The sequence below is a fragment of the Melospiza georgiana genome, chromosome 19 (genome assembly GCF_028018845.1).
Source record: "Melospiza georgiana isolate bMelGeo1 chromosome 19, bMelGeo1.pri, whole genome shotgun sequence".
Classification (NCBI taxonomy): Eukaryota; Metazoa; Chordata; class Aves; order Passeriformes; family Passerellidae; genus Melospiza; species Melospiza georgiana.
Genome location: NC_080448.1, coordinates 11,391,852 through 11,413,162, shown reverse-complemented (window position 1 = coordinate 11,413,162; position 21,311 = coordinate 11,391,852). Strand labels below are relative to the sequence as shown.

Here is a 21,311-nt window from a genome sequence, read left to right as displayed (position 1 = left end):
CTTCTCTCTGCTTTGGAGTCAGTTTTTCCTGCTGAAGCTTTGAGCTGCTGGGAGGGTGGTTGGAGCTGGAGCAGCACTGGATCCCATGGGATCTCAGATCCTCCCCAAAGGAGGTGGTTCTGCAGGCTGCAGAATTCCCTCTGAAAAACATCAAATTTCACTCATCATTTTGGTCTGGAAAAGGTATGGGAGCAGCTTCTACCTGAATTATGTCAGTCTCCCTAATAATCAGCTTTCTTTTCCACATTAAATTCCCCAGAAACTTGTGATTAGCCCCACTTCTGAGAGTTCACCACAGCTTAATTCTACTGTAAAACTGTCAGCAGTGATTTTCTTGTTTAAAGACAGATTTTGGTTCTTGTACAGAACTACTTCTTGCTAAATTCCTTTTCAACCAAACACTCTTGTCATTTCTCAGCCATTAAAGACAATAAACTCCATCTTTGGATTTTTACATGTTGAACTTAGTTTATAATGATGGATACTTGTTTATAACACACTGAAGATTTTTGCTAGCTTTCTGGCATAAAAATTGGAATCTTCTCTTTTGATTCGTGGTTATTAGTAGCAGGTTTATCCTTTCAAATATGTACAAGCCATGATTTAAGCGGAATATTTATTGTCCACCAGAATGGGAGGCTGCAGCTCTCAGAATCCATCTTGCCTTTGCAAGCAGCATCTTTATAATCATCAAATTCTTCTCGTGGGTTGAAGCTGATTTTGCAGCAGGATTTAGGTGTTGAAACCCAGAAAGTCACAGTCACAGTGCTGGTTTTTGATGCTTTGGTCCATGAGGAGAGACCTGGGGCTCCTCTGCCCTGTATTTTGGGGCAGCTCCAGCTCCAGGTGGGGGTGATCCCACATTTCCCATCCTTAAATCAGTTGCTGTAAAGTGTTTTGAAGGTGCTGTGAAGCTGAATCAGGACTTCCTGGGGAAGTGGGAAGTGAGAAACACCCGTTTGGGCCATGCTAGGACAGGGCCACAGTGCCATGAAAACTGAAATGGTTCTTCCTAGATCCAGGGAAATCTGTTGGTTCAGGCAGGGATTTGGGGTTGGCATGGTTTGGACTTCTACTGAAATGTCTCCTTCTTCCCTCTGTCTGTACCAGGTGACTCCTAGTCCATCTCAGTTGACATTAGAGGTTTTATTGCATCATAAATCAGAGCAAAGCATGTCCTTGCCATCAGTGCTCCAAAATGGAAGTGAAGGAAGAAAGTTTAGTGAAGGAAGAAAAAAAAATTGACCATAAAAATCCACTTCTTTTCTTTCCAACTTAGGGCTCACTGTGATTCATCAATATGAATTATCAGACTTCCCTTTTAACTATGATTTATTTTGCATTATTTTGGGTTGATGCACCCTCTTTCATCTTTTTTTTCCTGGTTTTGTGGGAAGGAAAGTAAGAAAGAGTAAGGAAAATTTCCCTTTTAATCCATCCCCATTAGGGTGATACCCTACAGGCACACCCTTCCAGTCACCTTTTAGTGATTGCTGTAGCAGGAGGTCAGTGCCATTGTCAAGTGCCAAAATGCTGTTGTCACTCAAGGCACTCAAAGACCTTGTGTGACTTTTTTCAGGAGTTCTTGCTGGCTCCTGAGAGCTTTGCTGAGAGCCACGAGCAGGGAGTGCAGGGAGTGCAGCCCTGGCTCCTCTCTGCACTCGGAGCTGCTGCAGCCACCGTGGAGCTGGGAAAGGCTGAGTCCCTCAGAGCTGAGTGTGTGCTGAGGATGAGAGGGAGATGAGTTCAGTGACCAAAAGCCTCGGGCTGGGATGTGCCAGCCGTGATCATTTTTTCACTCCATCATCTCACCTTGCCACGTCGCTCTGCCTTATCCAGCCAGCAGATGCCTGATGGATAACACAAGTGACAAGGGCAAAACCTCCTCCATGGATGCAGAGGAGAACTTCAGGGGCTGCTGGCTGCTGCCCAGCCGTGTCCTGCCTGGCTGCAGTGAAATCCCTGCCTTGCATGGCCTTTGGGAGGAGATCAGGCCTTGGTGCTGTGAGTTCTCTGGCCACGCTCCAGCAGCACACTTAAGCACACACTTAACTTCCAGCATATATACTCCCATTGAAGTCACTGGGGCTGTTTGCATGCTTAAAAGTAAGTGTATGCTTAAGCTGGCTCAGGACCAGAGGTTTCAGTGCTTTGTAGGTCCAGTCCTTGCTGGAGCTCAGATAATTTGCTCGTGCAACTTGGCACAGGCTTTTAATGAATTCAGAACCGGGCCAAAAAAATTTATCTTCCCTGCCTTGGAAGGATTACAAGGAAACAAGTTTAAGGTTTTGTTGAGTTTTTATTACTTTCTAAACATAAAATTTCATGTTTCTCTGTAGTCCTTAAAGAAACACATTTTTCTGGTGTTCTTGGGGGGATCCTGAGACTTGGAGTGAGCAATTTCCAAAATGCTCAGAGGTGCTGGGATGTGCTGCCTGGCCAGGGCAGGAGTGGCTCTGGAGGTCCCATCTGTGTTTTCACACCTTGTACGAAGATGTGGCATTGCACTGGGTTGTCCTCAGGCAGATTTCATTGTGGTCACCTTCACTTAAACCTCGATGTTCCAGCTCTTCCCTGGTGTAAACAACAAAATTCTCTCCATCAGCCCTGAAAACTCATTTTGCCTCAGTGCTTTAGGTGTATTTTGTAACCTCTTCTCCATCCCCTGGTCTTGGTCATTCAGTTAAGAAGTTGCTGAGTTTCCAAACGAATTCCTGAAGTTAATGGTGCTGTATCCTGCTCAGCTGCCCCAAACACAAACATTTCCATCACTCTGCTTTAACACCTGAATCCATCTGGGCCAGGTTTGAAATATGTTAAAATACTTGAGGGGAAGCTGTGATTCCAGCAGGCTCTGCTCATCCCGTTGGATATAACCCTAATAAATTGTATGGTAATTCAGATTTCCTCCAGAAGGTTCATCATTAGGAAGAAGCTCTTTCCTGTGAGGGTGGGAAGCCCTGGCACAGGGTGAGAAGCTGTGGCTGTCCCTGGATCCCTGGAAGTGTCCAGGGCCAGCTTGGACAGAGCTTGGAGCACCCTGGGATAGTGGAAGGTGTCCCTGACAATGACAGGATGGAACAGGATGGTCCTGAGGGTTCCTTCCAACCCAAACCATTCTGGAATTCTGTACCCTGTGCTGCAGGAGCTGGGCACTGCCACCCCCGTGCTGGAAGAGTCACCCTGTGGCCAATTCCCAAACACCCAGAGGGTGCCTGGTGTTTGTAAGTGAGATTCCTTTATCCATGTCCAGGCAGTGATTAGACAGTAGCTTGGAACCAGCGTGCACATTATCTCACAGTGAGGTAAGACAAATAAATTACAGCTTGGAAGCACCGAGTGGGATCACTGATCCACCTTAGGAAAATATTTTGGTTTCTGTTTATAAGTCAGCTGGGTTGTGAAATGTTTCATCTGGGAAAGGTGATATGAGACCAGAGAAATATTTGCTCTTATAATGCAGAAAATATTCCAGTTTCTCTCTCCTAACGGGTTGTTAGTGATATAAACCAAATTTCTGCTTTCCGGAGCTCAGTGCTCAGCTGCTTCCCCACAGATGCTCTGCTCTGAGCTCTCCTGTCCTGGCTGACAAGAAACTGCTCATTGTCCCCCCTTGTTTGTGAACATCTCTCAGGCTGCAAATTGCTTATATTATAGAGGAGAAATGATCCAAAGCCCAGCAGAGCTGTGGGGAGGATGCTGAGGATCCTGGGCCAGGGTTTGGGCACAGAACCACACCCAGCCCTGCTGTGCAGCTCCATCCAGCTGGGATGGGCATGGGGAAGCCTTCACCCCTCCTTTGCAGCAGGTTTCAAACAGGTCTCCCCAACATTTAGCTCAGATAAACTCTCCCCATGATGAACTTGGCCTTCCCACACTCTCTGTTGCTATTACACAAGGAGGAGTCTCCTGTTACAATTTGAGTGATGTATTAGTACATAGCACAGTTCCAATGTTTTTTCAACACTAAGATTTCTTTTTTTAATTCAAATGAAACAATCAGAATTAAATTCCTTGGCTCACACAGCCACCACTAAGGCTCAAGCAAGATGACAAATCCACGCTTGTGTCTCAAAGTGTAACATAAGATCTCAGTTATCCCAAAAACCCCAATGAGTTGTCAGATCTTTCCTTACTTGTGGGTAAATATGAGCCTTTTCTAATCCATTGTGTGTCCTTTGTACATGTGTATATGGCTATGCATTTGCACATGCCCCCAGATTGATAATAAGCAAGATAAATCTGTTTTCTTAAGGGAAGTAATGCATTATTGCAGCCCCTGCAGTGGAGTTGGCATATTCCTCCCTCATTAAGACAGGGTATGGCTGCAAACCTCTTCCCAAGAGTTCAGAAATTACTTGGCATGTAAAGGAATAAGGATCATTATGTGGTGTCACAGAAATACCAGATGTATCCTTCCTGCATCTCACACAGCGTTTTCCCCACCGAAGCCAGCACAAAAGGCTTCAGCATCCTAAAATCGCTGCTTTTATTCAGAGGAGAAGTCAAACAAAATAAAGGCTTGTCTAAAAAAGCCTCCACTGAGATTTAATGGAATTCATTCTGTGTTTAAATTTCCTAGGCATTGTTGAAAATCTCAATAATCATCTTATTGTAAGCTTAGCTAAGTCGTAGATCTTTGGAGAGTGGGAAAATTTACTAGGGGGGGAAAAAAAGTTACTGGATTTTCTAATTTTAACCAGGACTGAGAATTATAAGTATGTGAATACCACAAGAAAACATTTCCAACCTTGCAAAAACTTAAAAAGTGCTGAAGATCTTTAGTGAATCCTTTTTTAATGAAATTTCCAAACCTGGAGGTTGAAAGAACATCAGGTGAAGTTTTTTGCTGTGCAGATTCATACCTGGGAACTCAGGCTTGTGCAGAACCCTGGGTTCTTCAGGACACTCTGCCTTATGCCAGGATTAAATATAAAGAAATGTTAATCTCTAAGGGGGCTTGGGGCTGGTTGTAGCATTCCTGATTTATTCCAGGCATTCTGATCCTGTAGAGCATTAAAATATGCACAAATCTTGGTATTCAAGGGGGAGGGGGAAAGTTTTTGCTTGGAAATTAATTTTATTACAGAGGGCGATTTTGTTTTCAAAATCATAATAGCATCCATTTATACTGGAGATCCCATCTCTTTTTGCTTTTGGGCAGCTCAATAAAGAGCATCCAGTATTGGGAAAATGCTCTCAGCTGATTGTTCACTGCACTGTGCTCCTCAGGCTATGGGTGAGCTGCACCCACCTGTGCCCCAGCCCCTTGTGTTGTTGTGTGAGGCAAGATGACAAAGTTCTGTGCTTCTGGCACTGCAAAATTCTGCAAAATACTTCCAAATTCTGGTACCACCACACCAATTTCCCTGTTGACGCTAAGCACGCATTTTGTTGCGTTTTCTTGTTTCTCTCCCTGCTTTGGGTGGCTGTCGCATCCTGCCTCCAGTGTTTAACCCATCCTGTGTCCTTGCACTCACCTCAATGTCTTGGGGAAGCCAGGAGCTCAGTAAGGGCTGGAGGAGCCCTTGGCAGTGCTGGGGGAGCTTTGGGGGGCTCTGTTCTGCTTTTGGGGTCACAGGGCTGTGGAGGCACCAGGGCCCCGGGTTTGGTGGCCAGGTGTGCTGGCAGCAGGAATCTGCACAATTGGATGGCATCTGACAGGCACTGGGAGCATTCAAGGCAAAGGCAGAGTTTAATAAATACACTTAATCATTAATGTTTTGACCTTAGCCCAGACTCGCAGTCAGACACAGAGAGCTGGAAACGCACTCTGTCAAGGCTGCTCTGGCAAAGCAGGGCAGCCCCGCTCTGAGGAAAGGCAGATCCTTCAGAAAGGAGAGTAAAAGGTCAGCACTAATCCAAAAGGACAAGCAGTGTATGTCTGTGTGTATATTGGGTTTCACATATGAAATCCAGTCATGATAAATCTGATGGCTTTAGAAACATCTACTTTGATTAATGAAAACATAGTTCCCATAGACCATGGGTTTCATACTTCAAAGTTCCCCTGGATTTAGAACCTTAGGTTTTGCTTATTCATATAACATGCAGGAAACTATTTTTAAATGAATAAGGGAGTATAAAAAAAATTTTTTTAAAGGCAAATGTTTCAACATCGGTGGTACAGATAGGCTGGATAATAAGGAGCAAAATTAACAAACAACAGACATTTTATTATGCATTTTACAATAATGTTTACATTCTTTTCTCTGTATTTGTTTTTCCTTGAAAAGATTTATGTATTTATAAAAATATCTCGCTGCTCCAGCTCTGAAAATTGCAGCCTTGCTCGCATTTGAAAGCCTTCAAGGACGGCTGTGATGGCTGGCTGTGCTCCTGAGCATCCCAAATCTCCTGAGCCCCTGGTTAACCCTTTGTGCAGGAGCACTGGGGCGTTGGGAGTTTGTTGGGATGTGGGGAGGAGGAGGAGGAGGGTGGGATGGTCCCTAAGGACCTGCCCCATGATCCTGGACATCACCAACTCTGCCTGGGCCACCGTGCTGAGTTTGTGGCACCTCCTCCCTGAGCATCCATCCCTGGAGATGCTGGGCATGGAGCTCCTGAGGCTGCTGGGCCCAACCTCCTCTAGAAATCCTGACAGAGGGACAAACAGCAATTCTGTTTACAAGTCTGTGGTGCTGAGGAGGGATGAGCAACTTCTCAGCCTGACTTAGCCAAGAGTTCAAAGGCATTCAGCATTTGGAAGTGTTGGTTGCTGTGGGACGGGGTACCCTGGCTGAAGGCTCCATTAATTAAATGCACTCACAGGATACAGAGCTGGTGAGTAATGTCCTGTTTATAGCAGAACTGTGAGCGGTTCTGGAAAAAAAGCAACCCTGTGGGAGGGAGGATGACAGGGAGCAGAGTCACTCCAAAGGCTGTGGCTCCTGCCATGGTTTCCAGAGGCAATAATTAACACTCACACCTCGTGTACCAGTGTTCTGTCCCTTGGTGCCTGGTGTGCTGTGGGACACAGGGGTGGCAACATGTGAGCCAAGCACAGGAGCAGCAGCAGCACGTGCCATGAGCCCAGAGCCACCAGATCCAGGGCAGCTCAGGGGGATGTTCCTTCTCCACACTCAAATATTTGCTTGGACTCCCCTTCAAGTGCTCAGAGCGGCCGCTTTGTGGCATTCCCGCTGGAATCACAGAGTTGTGGCACAGAAGGGAATTGGCAGGGCCTGTAGGAAAGTTCAACCTTTCATGTTCAAAGGAGGTATGTGCAGTTTGAGTCACTGCTTTGGGCCAGGAGTTTCCGTGTGCTGGCTCCTCACACACCCAGGGGTTCCTGCTCCTGGCCGAAGTCACCAAGAGCCCCTCCAAAATCCACTCCTGCTTCTGGAAAGGCCAGGAAAAGCAGGAGAGGGGATGGAAAACCCTTCTGTCCCTCTTGGTGGCTCCTCAGGGTCTGACATCACCAGGGTCAATGCATGCCATTGATCAGGGTGCATCTTTTATCAATTAAAACTGGCAGGTTCTTTCCCCTCCTCTTTGCTCTGGTATTTTTGCTCACATGTATGTTGCAATATGCAAGGTGAGGCTCAAAACTGTCAAGCTCTTTAATAGAACCATTACTATATTTTTGGAGAACATTCTCTTTTTTGATTTACTGTTCCTTAGAAGACAGGAAATGGAGCTACTTGATTTCATATTTTAAACAAAGCCGTCCAGAGGTTTAATGAAAAAAATTTCCCCTGGCTTTTGAATTAAAGAGCTATGGTGAAAGATTTAGCTTAGCTATTTTGACTTAGAAAAATAACACACTAAAAGCATTAAAACATTTTGTAAAAATACTTTTTACTAGTAGAGAGAAGAAGTTTCTCTGGTTTTCTCGGCTTTGAAATGAAAGGGCATTTCCAAGCTTTAGGGTGGGTTTTCTTTTCCTTTCTTCAGTAAAATTTATTTTGCTTTTATATTAAAAGCCTTGAAACAATTGCAATGCTAGAGACAAATCCTGTGTGTCTAAGCAAGGTAATTTGGTGTGAGTAATGACAGAAGCCTTTGCCATTAATAAAATATTGAGCAGAAAGATGGGAACCTGGTTCTGCTCCATCAGCAGTGGCAAGAGAAAAGGGTGGTGCTCCTTGAGAGGCAAATATCTGTGGAAAGAAAGTGGGAGATTGATTTCAGGCAAAAATTAAAGTTTTATTAGGACAATTCTGTGTATGAAGCAGAATTAGCTCAGAGCATTTGGGCTGGAATTGTAAAACTGAGCACTGTGGACCTGTATGGTCAAGACAAGGGTCCTGCTTGTTCCATTTGGGTGATTTGGGGTTCTGGGATGATGCCTGGATATCATACACAGGAGACTGATGATCTTCATTCCCACCCAGTTTCATCTTCAATAAATAAAGCAGAATGAGTGTTCTGCAGGCTTGAAAGCACTGTGCAATAAGATGAAATATTGACACAATTTTAAGTCAATAAGATTTCTTTAGGGTGATTTAATGAGATTTCACCAGGATTTCACAAGTAATTGCCAGCCTCACATCATGCCTACTTTGCTCACCCTTGAGCTGCTCCTAAATGAATTTCTCCTTTGAGGTGGGACCTGTTCCCCACCCATGCTGTGTCCAGGCTGGGGACAGGGGGAATCTGGGTTCCCACGTCAGGGGCTGGCATTGGTGGCTGGCAGGAGGGCTCCCCTCAGCCCTCAGTAGTCCCTGGATCAGCAGGAGCTTTCTCAGCCCTGTGGGTGCCCTGGTTCTGTTCTGGTTTGGCCATTCTGGGGGCAGGACTCTCCAGCCAGAAGAAGTTGGTTGTAAACTCCTCGCTGGTCAGTGATGGAGAATCTGATACCTTATCAAGTGAGATATTGGGATTGAAAAGGGGAGAGTGAGGCAGCCACAAGGAGAGATTACAATATAATAAATAGCAGAGATAGGCTGGGCTGCTATCAGTGGAAGTTTAATGCCATTAGCCCCTGTGCCTTTGGGAATGATGTAGGCAGGGCAAAGCAACCCAAGGCTCCTGGCAGCAGCCAGCCTATGGCCATGGCACACTCTCCAGAGTCACTCTGCAAGGTGTAAAAATACCCAGAACTTCATTCTGCCTTGAAAAAATTATTTAATTCTTTTACTCTGCTACATGTGGTGTCTGCTGATGCACTGGCAGGAGGAACAGGAAGGTGCATGACAATAAATCTTGTTTTTCTTGAAACAGTTTTGTTTTACATCAGAGAGGGACAGAGCCAGGGATTTACAGGAGGAAGGAACCTGCCTGCCCAAGCAAGGTCCCCTTTTCCACCCCCACATCCTGAATAACCTGAGTCACACTCTGCATGTTCAGCTTTACCTGGAACCCATTCTATCAATGTCTGTATTGAATTTAGGGGGAATCTGTGGGTTCCACTGCAGCACAGAGCAGATGATGGAGCAAGGACCTCCTCTGCCTGATTCAGGCAGTGATCACCCATTGAAATGAGGGGGAATTTATGGGTTCCACTGCAGCACAGAGCAGATGATGGAGCAAGGAGCTCCTCTGCCTGATTCAGTGATCACCCACGGGCTGCAGCGGTGGCTGCTGAATCCCAGCTGGATGTCTGGATATCAATGCTCTTGCCAGATGTGCACTGCTACCACGGAGAAGGAGTGAAAAGGGAGGAAAGATAAAACTACAGCTTCCCCAGCCCTGCATTTTTTTAACAAGCAAACTTTCAGTGCAGTTAATCCCTCTAACCTGCATTTGCATTAACACTTGCAGCCTCACACGTTGCTGCTAAGAAGTTTTGGCAGCTCCTGGCCCTGATTGCAGAGGTAACACTGCACTTGTCTCCTCTGCTCTCACTCAAGGATCTCAGGAGCCAGAGCCCAGCACTCCATGAAGTTTCTCCCTGTACACACAAGCAGGCATCTTGGCAGAGCTTCAAAAGCCATTTGCCTTATTATTCATATGTCTGCTTATAGGAGCAGAAATGCTCCCATTTCTCACTTTTGGAATAAGGGCTGACACCAGGAAAGAGGAGATTTCTCATCTCTGGCACAGCCCTGCAAACCTGTGGGAGCTCATCGTGTCCCTGCTGCTTCCCTGGGGTTTGGGAAGCAGGTTTAAAAGTCCTGATCACTCTCAGGGTACATGAACAGCTCTGTCAAAAACACCTGAAATCTGTGGGGTCTTGAGAGGGCGTCTCAGAGCTGCATGAAACTGTAGAAGGATTACTTGGGGGAAAAAAGCTTTAAAAAAAACCCCAAATTTTGCCTTTCCTCCTGCCTTTAGGAGAGCTGACATCATGAAAATGCTGTAGAGATTTAAACATCATCGCAATTACTTTGCCTCCTCCCTGCATTCTCTCAAACAAGCTTCAAGAACCCTCGCTTTAAAACAAATTAGTAGACTGGAGCATCTTTATAAATCCAGAGAGCCATTAAAAGTTGAAATATTTGGTCATTCCTCGTCTGGGTTGAAACTGGGACTCATCCAGAGTTCAAGTGTGTGTATCACAGAGAGCCACAGTCCCGTTGTGTCAAGGTACCTCTCATGTTGATGGTTTTCTAGTGCCAGGAATCCACTCCCCATTTTCTAGAGAACCCTCTCAGTGTTGGTTTTGGTTTTCTAGTGCCAGGAATCCATTCCCCCATTTTGCAGAGGTCCATCTCAGTGTTTTCTAGAGATCCCTCTCAGTGCTGATGGTTTTCTAGTGCCAGGAATCCATTCCCCCGTTTTCTAGAGGTCCCTCTCAGTGCTGATGGTTTTCTAGTGCCAGGAATTCCATTCCCCCGTTTTCTAGAGGTCCCTCTCAGTGTTTGTGGCTTTCTAGTGCCAGGAATCCACTCCCCCATTTTGCAAAGCTCCATCTCAGTGTTTTCTAGAGGTCCCTCTCAGTGTTGATGGTTTTGATGGTTTTCTAGAGCCAGGAATCCACTCCCCTGTTCTGCATAGATCCATCTCAGTTGACGGTTTTGGTTTTCTAGTGCCAGGAATCCATTCCCCCATTTTCTAGAGGTCCCTCTCAGTGTTGATGGTATTCTTATGCCAGGAATCCACTCCCCCATTTTGCAAAGATCCACCTCAGTGTTTTCTAGAGGTCCCTCTCAGTGCTGATGGTTCTCTAGAGCCAGGAATCCATTCCCCTATTTTCTAGAGGTCCCTCTCAGTGCTGATGGTTCTCTAGTGCCAGGAATCCATTCCCCTATTTTCTAGAAGTCCCTCTCAGTGTTGATGGTTCTCTAGTGCCAGGAATCCACTCCCCCATTTTGCAAAGATCCACCTCAGTGTTTTCTAGAGGTCCCTCTCAGTGCTGATGGTTCTCTAGTGCCAGGAATCCACTCTGCAGCCAGGCCAGCAGATAAATCAGCGCCGATGAAATTCAGGAGCCAGGAGTCACCAGTGCAGCCCATATAAATCCCTGAATGCCAGCCCTGGCGCTGCAGCCCGTGCCATTAGAGCTCGGAATTATCAGCCCCTCTTTGCTGATGGATGGATTCGCTGGCTGCCCGAGTGTTTACCATCGTTATCAGCCCGTGCTCGGGGCGTTATCAGAGGAAGGGCCGCCTGCCGCGGGGCTTGGTCTCTCACCCTTTCTATTACCACCTGTCAGAGGCAGGGGGTGTGCTGTGAGGCTGTACAGTCACAGACTACAAGTGTAGATAGTTTCTGACGGCTGATCAAAGGGGAAAACCAAAGGGCTGATAACAAGGACGTGTTTCATGTACTTTTAACTCTGAGAAACATTGGCATTTGCATTTTTTCCCCTCGCTAGGCTGGCAGAAACCAGGCACAATAAACGCTGCATATTCAGTTACCTAATAGTGGAGTAAATGGTATGTGCTTGAAGGAACAAAGCATAACTGTAATCTTGTTCCAAGTGGGAATGATTTAAGTAAGCCTTCGCAGAAGACTTGCTGTATAATAAAGGAGAATAATTTTAATTTGTACTTTGAAGTGATCCTGAATTCAGAATCTAATCTTTGCATTCGGCAGAACATCATACCCTGCTGTGAATGAGGTAATAACTGCAGTCAGAGAATTATTTGAAGGATCTTTTGTAGGTACGTGCACTCCCTCACAAGAGCCAGTCTTCAGTAGGGGCTGCTGGTAGAAAAGCCTCTGTTAGAGCACGTTTGAGCTAAAACTTCCCAGAGAAAACCCACAGATATCCCAGACTGAGGGAATTGATCCATTTGTTCCTTCATCAGACACAAGGCAGCTCTGCTTCTTCTCTGTTTCAGAGCAAGAACGGGAATTTAGGTAAATTTTTTTCCCATTAGCAAAGACAAAATTACTCTTTCCATTGTCCAAGATGAGGAGGGGGAAGAAGCATCTCTGCAGCATCCCAGTGGAAGACTGATCAAAAATAATTCCTAATTGTCTAACATAAAAATACCTGCATGCCATTTACATTTGTGTTATTGTACTGCTTTCCTGACTCTCACCAGTCTGTATTTTAATTTCAGTATGTATTTATTATGTATTTTAATACCAATCTATATTTTAATTTCACCTTTTTGATTACAGCTACTTGATAGAAGTTGGTTTATACTTAGGGTTCTGCTGTGCTGTAACACCAACCTTTAACTCATGTGCTAAAATCAGCTTTTCAGGCACCCAAAACCAGCACACACAGGAGGAAGCTGGTGCCAGGGTGTCTGTTACAGATGGATAATGAGATAATTGACTCTCACAATTAAGGGATAACTATTGGGTGAATATTAAGAAAAGCTTTAGTGATGTATAGTTATGTTATTGTAGTTTAGATGCCCTCTGTTCTCCCCATGGTTCCCTTTTCCTCTCTATTGTTGCCATCAGACAGCCTGGGGTGTCTAGGACAGGTACAATGAGGCTGCACAGGTGTCCCTTACCTGGGCCAGTGTCACTCTTGCACTGAGGTTGGGACAGGAACAGGTGAGAGGCAGGATGGTAGCAAAGGCAAAGAAGGCTTTATTCAAAAGAACCACATGGTTTTTATGGAGTGGTACCATAGATTCTGTTCTATTGGCTAACTTAACAGAAACATCTTTCTCAGACACTGTCCTTGAGAGGAACAGAAAAATAAAGGAGAAAAACACTACCTGCAAATTGTTTATAGCCAACAGGTTATCACATCTTTCCAGCTCCCTAAAACTTCTCACAATCCACTGTGAGAAACACTTGTCATTTGTCTCTCTGTCCCATGGCATCCACAGGGCAGGTGGGAATGGAAAAGCTTGGGGATGCTTAGGGGGTGAGGCAGGCAACACCTGACCTCCAATCCAGTTACAGGAAAGCAGTTTGCGCCGATAAATGGCAAAAAAGAGCTGAGTGATAGACTTTGGGAGGGGCCAGGGCTGGGTGATCAAACCCCAGGGGTATAAAAGGGTGAACATCCATTTTGAAGATGAACCAGCAGCATGGTATCCACGAGGGGTGGTTCCCACCGCCGCGAACTTTTCCTTTGTTGTATTTTTGTTAAGGTTTTTGCATTTCCAAAGCCAGCAGCCATTTCCCCCAGCATCCCTCACGTGTCCCCTGTGTCTGTGTGTGCCACAGGTGCCTTCGACCGGAGCGTGACGCTGCTGGAGGTGTGTGGGAGCTGGCCCGAGAGCTTCGGTCTGCGCCACATGTCCTCCATGGAGCCCAGCGAGGAGGGGCTGCGCGAGCGCCTGGCCGACGCCATGTGCGAGTCCCCCAGCAGGGACATGGTGGGATCAGGAACAGGTACAAAGAAGAGGTGTGATCAGAGATCACGTACATCTCACCCAATGGTGATTTTGATTTAATTTTTTTTTTTTTTAAGTTTCGCTTTTTTTTCTCTGTACGCTTCTCTCTCCCCCTCTCTCTCTATTTCTCTATTTATCTCTCTCTCTTTGTGGGGATCTCAGAAGTCATTTCTAAAAGGAACTTAGTGGTAGATCACATAAACACAGCCTGAGATATTGGCACATGAAGCTTCCTTATCATATAGCCAGGACAAGGGCTCCCCTGCATCCCCTCCAGTGCAGATTGCTGCCCTGCTCCAAACAATGCCATCATCACACATATCCTCATTTTGTGTCCTCAATAGAGCCACTGTGAAGCGCTGGTTCTGTAATCCAAATTAATCCATCTTCATCAGTGTCCATTATATTGATAAATTGTATCATCTGTTTAAGTAAATGGAATGGCACATCAGAGATTAGGCTGTCAGGAGGGGCCTCGTGGCAGGAGATGCTCAGGAATTAAAGCACAGTTACTGTGGGTTTATTGTCTCCATCAATTTCTACTTGTTCCAAAAAACACCTCCAGTAAAAACACCTCAGAGTGATGCTGGCCCCTAACATCAGCTGCCAACTCACTTGTCACTCTCCTGGCAGCTTCCCTGGGAAGGCAAAAGAGGAGAAACCAGCAGCAAGGTGTGAGAATGCCCACTTATGGGTTTTCCAGGAAGAGCAGGAGCTGTCTCTTCCTTTTGCTCTTGCCCTCATGTATCACTGAGGGCCTTGTGCTGCTCTGAGCTCTCCCTGCTCCTCTCCCATCAGGGCTCATCCTAACTTTGCCCTCTGTGGAGCAGGTACCAAACTGCAGCAGCTTCCCACAGCCTGCAGGAGGGGGATGTGAGGAGTAGGATTTTAGCCCTTGTCTGTAGGTCCAGGCAGCAGAAACCCCTCCATAACCCAGCTGGTCACCTTGCCAGCTGTCCTTCCTCTGCTTTCCATCTTGAGAGAGATGAAACCAAAGGAGTTAGAGTTGGAATTAACTGAAAGGCTTGGTTGAGCACTAAGGGTGGGTCTGCTGCACTCTGGTGCAAATCCTCACCAGCTTTTTGCCACCAGTGCACTGAGGACAGAGATGCCTCCCTCACATTGCTGGTGTGGACTTCAATCAGCTCATGTCTGTAAAGGGCTGGGAAGGTGGAAGAAGCAGGCTATGAAAATAGAGAAAGGCACATATTTCATCACTCACTGACCCAGGCTGTGATCAGTGTGAACTTTGGGAGGGTGTCCACTGCTGATAATGGGTCAGCACCCCTCAGGCTGTGTGTGGAAGGGGAAAGGTGAGGGGAATAGCTCCTCTGAAAGCTGAAGCCTTCCAGATGTGCCAGGTTAGGGTGACTGGCTGCCCTGGAGACTTGACAGTGTATTATATTGTAAAGCAAGAACTTTGTCAGAGACAGGGCTCTGTATTTTCCTTCCATTTTCACCAAACCCAGCTGATGGCAGCCAGTGCCAGCTTCTTTGGCATGAGGCTCAGAGTCCTGCAGGTGTAAAGACAGAAAGGAGCTGTTTATAGAGATGCCATCACTGAGTTAATATTCATCCAGAGAGATTTCTCCCAGCCCTTGCCCCAGCCCCATAAATCTCCCTAATGAGTGTAAGATAGATGCCATCTCAGAGCAGCGATTTTACGCAGCAATAATGAGTAACATGAGCACTGACCCAGCTCACCCCATCCCAGCACCCTCCTCTCCCTGTCATTAACACTCTGTGCTGCCCTGCCTGTCCTGGGACTCTCTCCACCACTAACACACTTTATTCTCAGGATTTGGGCATGTGGTGACTCAGAGCAGCAGAGAAAACCTAGTGATAAGAGGGTGAACTCCCGTGCCCTTTCCACTTCCATCCCCTAACAGCTCTTGAGCTGTTCCTCTTTAGCAGACAGACAGAAAAAGTTCCCTCCTGCTCAGATGTACCTGGAGAGCTGCACTCACTGAGGGAGAGGGCTGGAGCTGGCTGCCAGCACCATTCCACCACAGGGCTCTCATCTGTCTGCTGCCTAATAAATGGGCAGAGATAAGCGTGGAGCTGCATTACCCTCACTTCAAAAAAGAGGTGTCTTTGTTGGCTCATAACAAGTAGGAGAGTTTTCACTTCCCTCAAACCACTTATATCATAACCAAGCTTGGCTGAACTGAATTATCTTTGAAAAAACTCAGTTTTCCTCCTTGGGTTCTCTGCTGCCCACTCACCACAGTCAAATGACAGCAAAGAGTTCAGCAGAAAGGACACTGGAGGTTTGTTTGTTGGTAACTGATTTCTGTCTTGCTGCTTCTTTCAAAACCAGTGTTTATATTTCTGCATTGGACTCAAAATTGTGGAATTTATAATCCTTTTAATAATCCTAAAATAGTTTAATTTATTCACGCCTTTATGTTTTGCATGCTTTAACCTCTGATTGTGCTCTGTGCATTCTCTTCAGTCCTTAAATGGATTTTGCAGAGTTTTAACAAAACTTGCAAAATCTTACTCAAACTTCAGCACAAACTAATGAATATTTCTAGCTGGGAATTTGAAGATCTGTGCATGTGCAGTGCTGGGGTCCAATGTGTGGACACAAACTGGGCAGTAGGGTGGACAGTGAGACTTTGTCAAGTGCTCGACTGGTCCTGACATGCACTTAATGGCAGGAGATAAGTAGATTCTTTTAATGCCTTAACTGTTAGGGCATAGCTGACACGTAGGTTTATATAGAAATCAGGGCTGATAGGCTGCAGGGGTGTGCAGGCAGTGTGTGCTCGTGGTGCACAGACCACTCTGGAGAGCTGACATTCCCACAATCTCTGTTTTGTACCTGCCCCATTGCATTGCAAAGCAGGGGTGGCAACACCAACCTGGCTCTGGCCACTGGCAGAGGCAGAAATACCCAAAAGTTGGTCACAGCACCAACATCCAGCTGGAGGATGCTGAAAACATCAGGAATAATCTGGCATTGCAGGAAGGGGGATTGGATGGGGCTGTTCCACCTCTGACTCCGTGCCAAGGGCTGTCGGATACAGGGTGGGAGAAGAACCAGGGCTGGAAACAGCCCCCAAAAACCTCCTTTCCTTGTGACCTAAATGATAACTGCAGTTGTCCAGCTAGCTGGCTTGATTGGGAAACCAGCTTTTCCCCTTGTTATCCAATTATTCAGATGACCCATGTCTATCTGAAGTGGAGTCTGCTGTACATAAGCTGTCAGCCCAGATACACATTTAATTCCAAGGAAGGCATAAATTGGCAAAGATGCAAAAAAGATGTTTTTGCTGTTCCAGTTTCTGTCAAACTCTCACTGAAAAGAAAAAAATTATGCAAGTCTAGACACAAATGTTAGTGGTCAGTGCCCTCTTTTGCTTGCAAAGCTTTGTTTTCAAGCAGCTACAATATTTACATTTGCAGTGCAGTTCTTAAGTGTGTGCTGGAGCTTCATATTGCATTCCCCACCCCCCCCCAAAAAAAAACCACCCTAGGACTGTGATTTATGAAACTCTGCTTCCAGAAGACAAATATCCCTGACAGGATTCCACTCAAACTGGACAGGAAGGAATTATCAGCTCAGGCTAGAAATCTTTCCCTCCAAAAATACTGTAATTAATAAATCCTCTGCTTACCTACTCCTTCAGCAAGTACATTTTTAAGCTTTCCAGTGTATTTTGATCACTTCTAGGCTTAATATTTGAAATCAGCCTATGGTAGGGGAGCAGCAGGATGGTTTTTGAGATGCATCTTTCTTCCAAAACTCCTGCAAGCCTCCAGGTCAGCCCTCACCCACAGGTGGCACAGGGAGGAGCACCTCTGGCCCTCAGGAAACTGCCTGGATTCCTTCCAAATTTCATCAACAGGCTCATAATGTGCTGAAGGAAGCTCATATGTTGAAGCAAACTCTTTAACCTGATTAATGGGATGTAAGTAAGTGGAGCTAATTAGATGTGTGTTAGGGAATGGCCTGTAGGATACCCAGGATTGGGGCTCTGGGCACTTTGGGTCCTGGTCCTCAGCCAGAGCCCCAAGGCTGAGCCTAACTTGGGTCTGGACACCTCTGAGCTTTGCAGAGGTATGGGTTTGGAACCTTCCTGAGAGATTTGGGGGTTGGAGAAGGGAAGTCACACATTTCCTGCAGTGCCTGGCCAAGGTGGAAGCAAAGGGAGGAGAGCAAGGTGGCTGCTGTTCCAGGACCATCCTTCCTGGGGTTTTGTCCAGAGGAGAAAATATCCATGCTCACAGGCTTTATTCGAGGATCAGCAGCCACCTGGACACTGATGTACCTGTACATTGAGGAATGGGATTAACCCTTTATAGAGGTAGAGCTTTCAGTGGTGCCTTCCCCTCCCTCTCTCCTTCCCTCCCTCCCTTCTTTCCTTTCTGCCTTCCTCTTTAATCTTTCTAAGACAATTTCCCCTTCTCTCTCCTCAACTGTGTTTTATCCTAACTCAGACATGGGCTACAGATACACAAAGTAAATTATTTTCCCCCTGAAGAGCATTTCTGCCAGGAGATTTCTGCATAGGTTCAGTGCAAAACCAGCTTGGGCAGCAAACCCACTGGTGGATCAAATAACATCGATGCTAAAAGCAGCCTTTGAACTTTCACAATATTCATCCCAGGGTCAGAGATTAAATTACCCCCTCCAATAAGTCTGGGAGCTCAGTTCTTCCTACAAAAGGTTTATTTGGATGAGCCTGGTTGAAAAGAAAGGAAAATTCAGACTCTTTAGGAGCCACCATTTTGGAAGTACTGGATGAGAGGAGCATTGGCCTTGCACACATTTTGGGATTTCAGACACTTCAGTGTGGGATTTTTACTCTCTCCTGTCTAAGGGTGTCCCTGAGCAGCCCCATCCCACAGCCCTGGGCAGGTCCAACAAGGACATTTTTAATTTCCCAGTAGTTTCCCATGTCTCCAAATCCAATCTTGCCACCAGCCCTGGGAGGTTTTACTGGAATTTCTTCCAGGTCATGCATTATTTCAGGGGGAGAGGGTGTGAATGCTGATACCATGAATATTTCTGATGTGAATTCAGGTTCATTGCTGTTTGTAGGAAAACTCTAACGGGAGCACTGATGCCACAAGACACCTCTGACTTTCTGCCATTTGATAACAATCTTGATCAACTGCATTTGCCTATTATCAACTGTGGTGTGGGGAGATTCCTTTTCTTTTTCTTCTTATTAAATCAAGGCCTTTTTATTTAAGAAATATTTTATTTTTGATACAGACACAGCCGGTGAAGTAGCAGTAAAAAACATCACCACAAAGAGGCACATGGCTTTGAAATGTTTTGGTATGTAACATAACTGTATTGTTATCAGGTCTTAACTTTTGCACAAAAAGTATTTTCCCTTGTTCTAAAAGCAAACCCTCTCTCAGCTTTCCAAGGGCCATGTACCTAACATGGCCATAGGGGGACAAACCAAAAAATATCAAAGTGTCTCAAGTCATTTCACAAATAACATTGTTCTGTTGCTCTCCTTAAATGAGCAAGAGTTTCTTTGATTTTTTTTTTTAAGTCAAATTTAGGATTCTGCTGTTCAGAGCAGAGAGGTCACAAGGCCCTAATGTATTTAGCATTGACTGCCCTCTCTTGTAGTGCGTCTATTAGTCAGTAATTTGATTTGTACCTATTCATTTGCAGTCCCTGCAGGAGCTCTGAGCTGGCCCCAAGTATAATTGGTGCTGTCTCTATTTTTACATCATTAGATTAGCCCCGACTCCTGGCCACTTGTTGTCTGCGCTTGTCTGTCCATTTATACAACCTAATGTAACACAAAATTCATTACTGATCACATTACTTTCAACTCTGAAGCCAGCTTTGTGATAAACATTTTGTTAACCCTTCCCTGCCAGCACACAGACCTGGGGGATAAATGCACTTTCCCCTCTGCAGGGAAAATCAATATCATAATAAAACAAAGTGCAGTCACATTCCTGGATTTGTCATTCCTCCCAGAGAAAGAAATGGGGAGGAACATATAGGAGATGACTAAATGGTGTCTGCATCCAGGCATCTCACTCTGCTCGATATGAAATGAGCTCAGCACTGTCCTTTCCACTGGAACATAAAGAAGTGACACGAGATAGGGCCAGCACTCAATTTAAAACTTAATTTCTTACTCATTGTTCTGCAAGTGTTTTAGCTCTTCTGGTCAGGCTGTAATCAGGTTATGACATTATTGGAACTGGACATTTTTCTTCCAGTGCTTTGTCTCAAAAGCAGTGAACAGAGACACAATTCCCTTTTTTCCTTGCAGATTTGCTGCTGTGTTGGGTTTTTTTTTTTGTTTTGTTTGCTTGGGGTTGTGGTTTTTCCTCCTAATGATTAAGCAAATTAACTGCAATGCTCCAGAATTTCACAGGAAAATTCAAAGCTTTGTCCTGTCTAGCTTGGCTTTGCTCACATTTAATTGTCTGCTGAGTCCCTCCTAAAGCATGGAGCTTTTTGCATCCCTGAGGCTTCTGCTGGTGATTCCAGGGGCAGCAAGAGGAGAGCCATGGTAGGTATTGCACCAGGGCTGAGCATCCTCCAGCTCTGCTTGCAGCATCCTGCCCACGAGGTGATTCCTGCTACCCAAACATGTTTTGGTGCACGCAAAAGCTGTTGGGTTTTTAACAAGTTTTCTAAATTCATTTTCTGTTTGCACAGCTTGGCTTGGAAATGTGTTATTTTGGGTTTTCTAAATATTTGGAAATATTTCTCAGTGTTTATTAAATCTTCCCTTTAAAAGTCTGAGGCCTGAAGCCTGCCCCACACCGAGCGGTCCCACACTGGGAAGGGGGCAGAGACAAGGGGATTTTTCCATCTGTAATTCCTATAATTACCTTGTCATTCCTTTTAGGAGTCTTTCTATGGTGTTTTTGTGTAGGATATGACTTATGGCAGGCATATCTCTCTCAGTAAGTATAAGAGCCCTCGGGTCCCAGCATTTGAACCAGGACTGGTATTTTTACAGCTGTTTTGTGAGCCAAAACCTCTTGCAGCTGCTGAGGTGGTGGCAGAATAAAGACAAGACAGTTCCTGTCCCTCCTCCCAAGCCCAGCAGCCCCAGAGAGCCGTTGAGTATTTGCTGATTTTTGGGATGTGCAGCACAGGCCATCACAGAGATCTCATAAACAATGCATTCCCCTCTCCAGGGGAGATGGGAGAGCAGGCTGTGGAATGGAAACCCATTTGTGCAATAAATTGTTAAGCAGTCAAACTGTTAAATGAACACTAATTAGAGAGGTAGGGTGAAGTATGAGTCACCAAACAGCAAAATAGACATTAACACAGCAAACCCTCTGCAGTAAGTGGGAAGTCAAGTGCCAAGGCAATGCAAGGTTGCAGTGTGAGCCAACCCTGTGGCCCTGCAGCTTCCAGCAATCCCAGCCCCTCTTCCAGCACAGGATCTGCTCCTGGTGCTTCTCCCTTTGGATGCTGGATCATTCCCTGTCACTGTGGCCTGCAGCTGTGCCCTCACCTCCCATCAGCCCTGTCCCTTTCTCTAACAGGATATCACACAAAGAGCCACCTGATTTTCCCAGTAATCCTGCCTTGTTCTCCATCCTGGAGTCTGAGAGCATCAGGACGTGCTGGACAGTGATGGTGTTGGGTGTTTGATGTTCACAGTGTGCAGGCAGAAGGAGAGGGCCAGGGAAAATGAGAAGCAAAGCCAAAGGGATTTGGGC

General features: G+C 45.8%; 1 protein-coding gene across 8 annotated transcripts in view; it reads left to right on the top strand.

Annotated features, from left to right (window-relative positions):
• BCAS3 (BCAS3 microtubule associated cell migration factor) overlaps positions 1-21,311 on the top strand; it is a 293,863-nt gene that overhangs the window by 259,878 nt on the left and 12,674 nt on the right. For 3 of the 8 annotated variants that reach the window (XM_058037737.1, XM_058037735.1, XM_058037736.1), the window contains one exon: positions 13,468-13,635. In XM_058037737.1, coding sequence (XP_057893720.1) covers positions 13,468-13,635 — 168 coding nt within the window. Of the gene's footprint in view, positions 1-13,467; positions 13,683-18,864; positions 18,931-21,311 lie in introns of those variants that run through there. The other 5 variants (XM_058037743.1, XM_058037741.1, XM_058037739.1 and 2 more) reach the window with 5 other exon arrangements.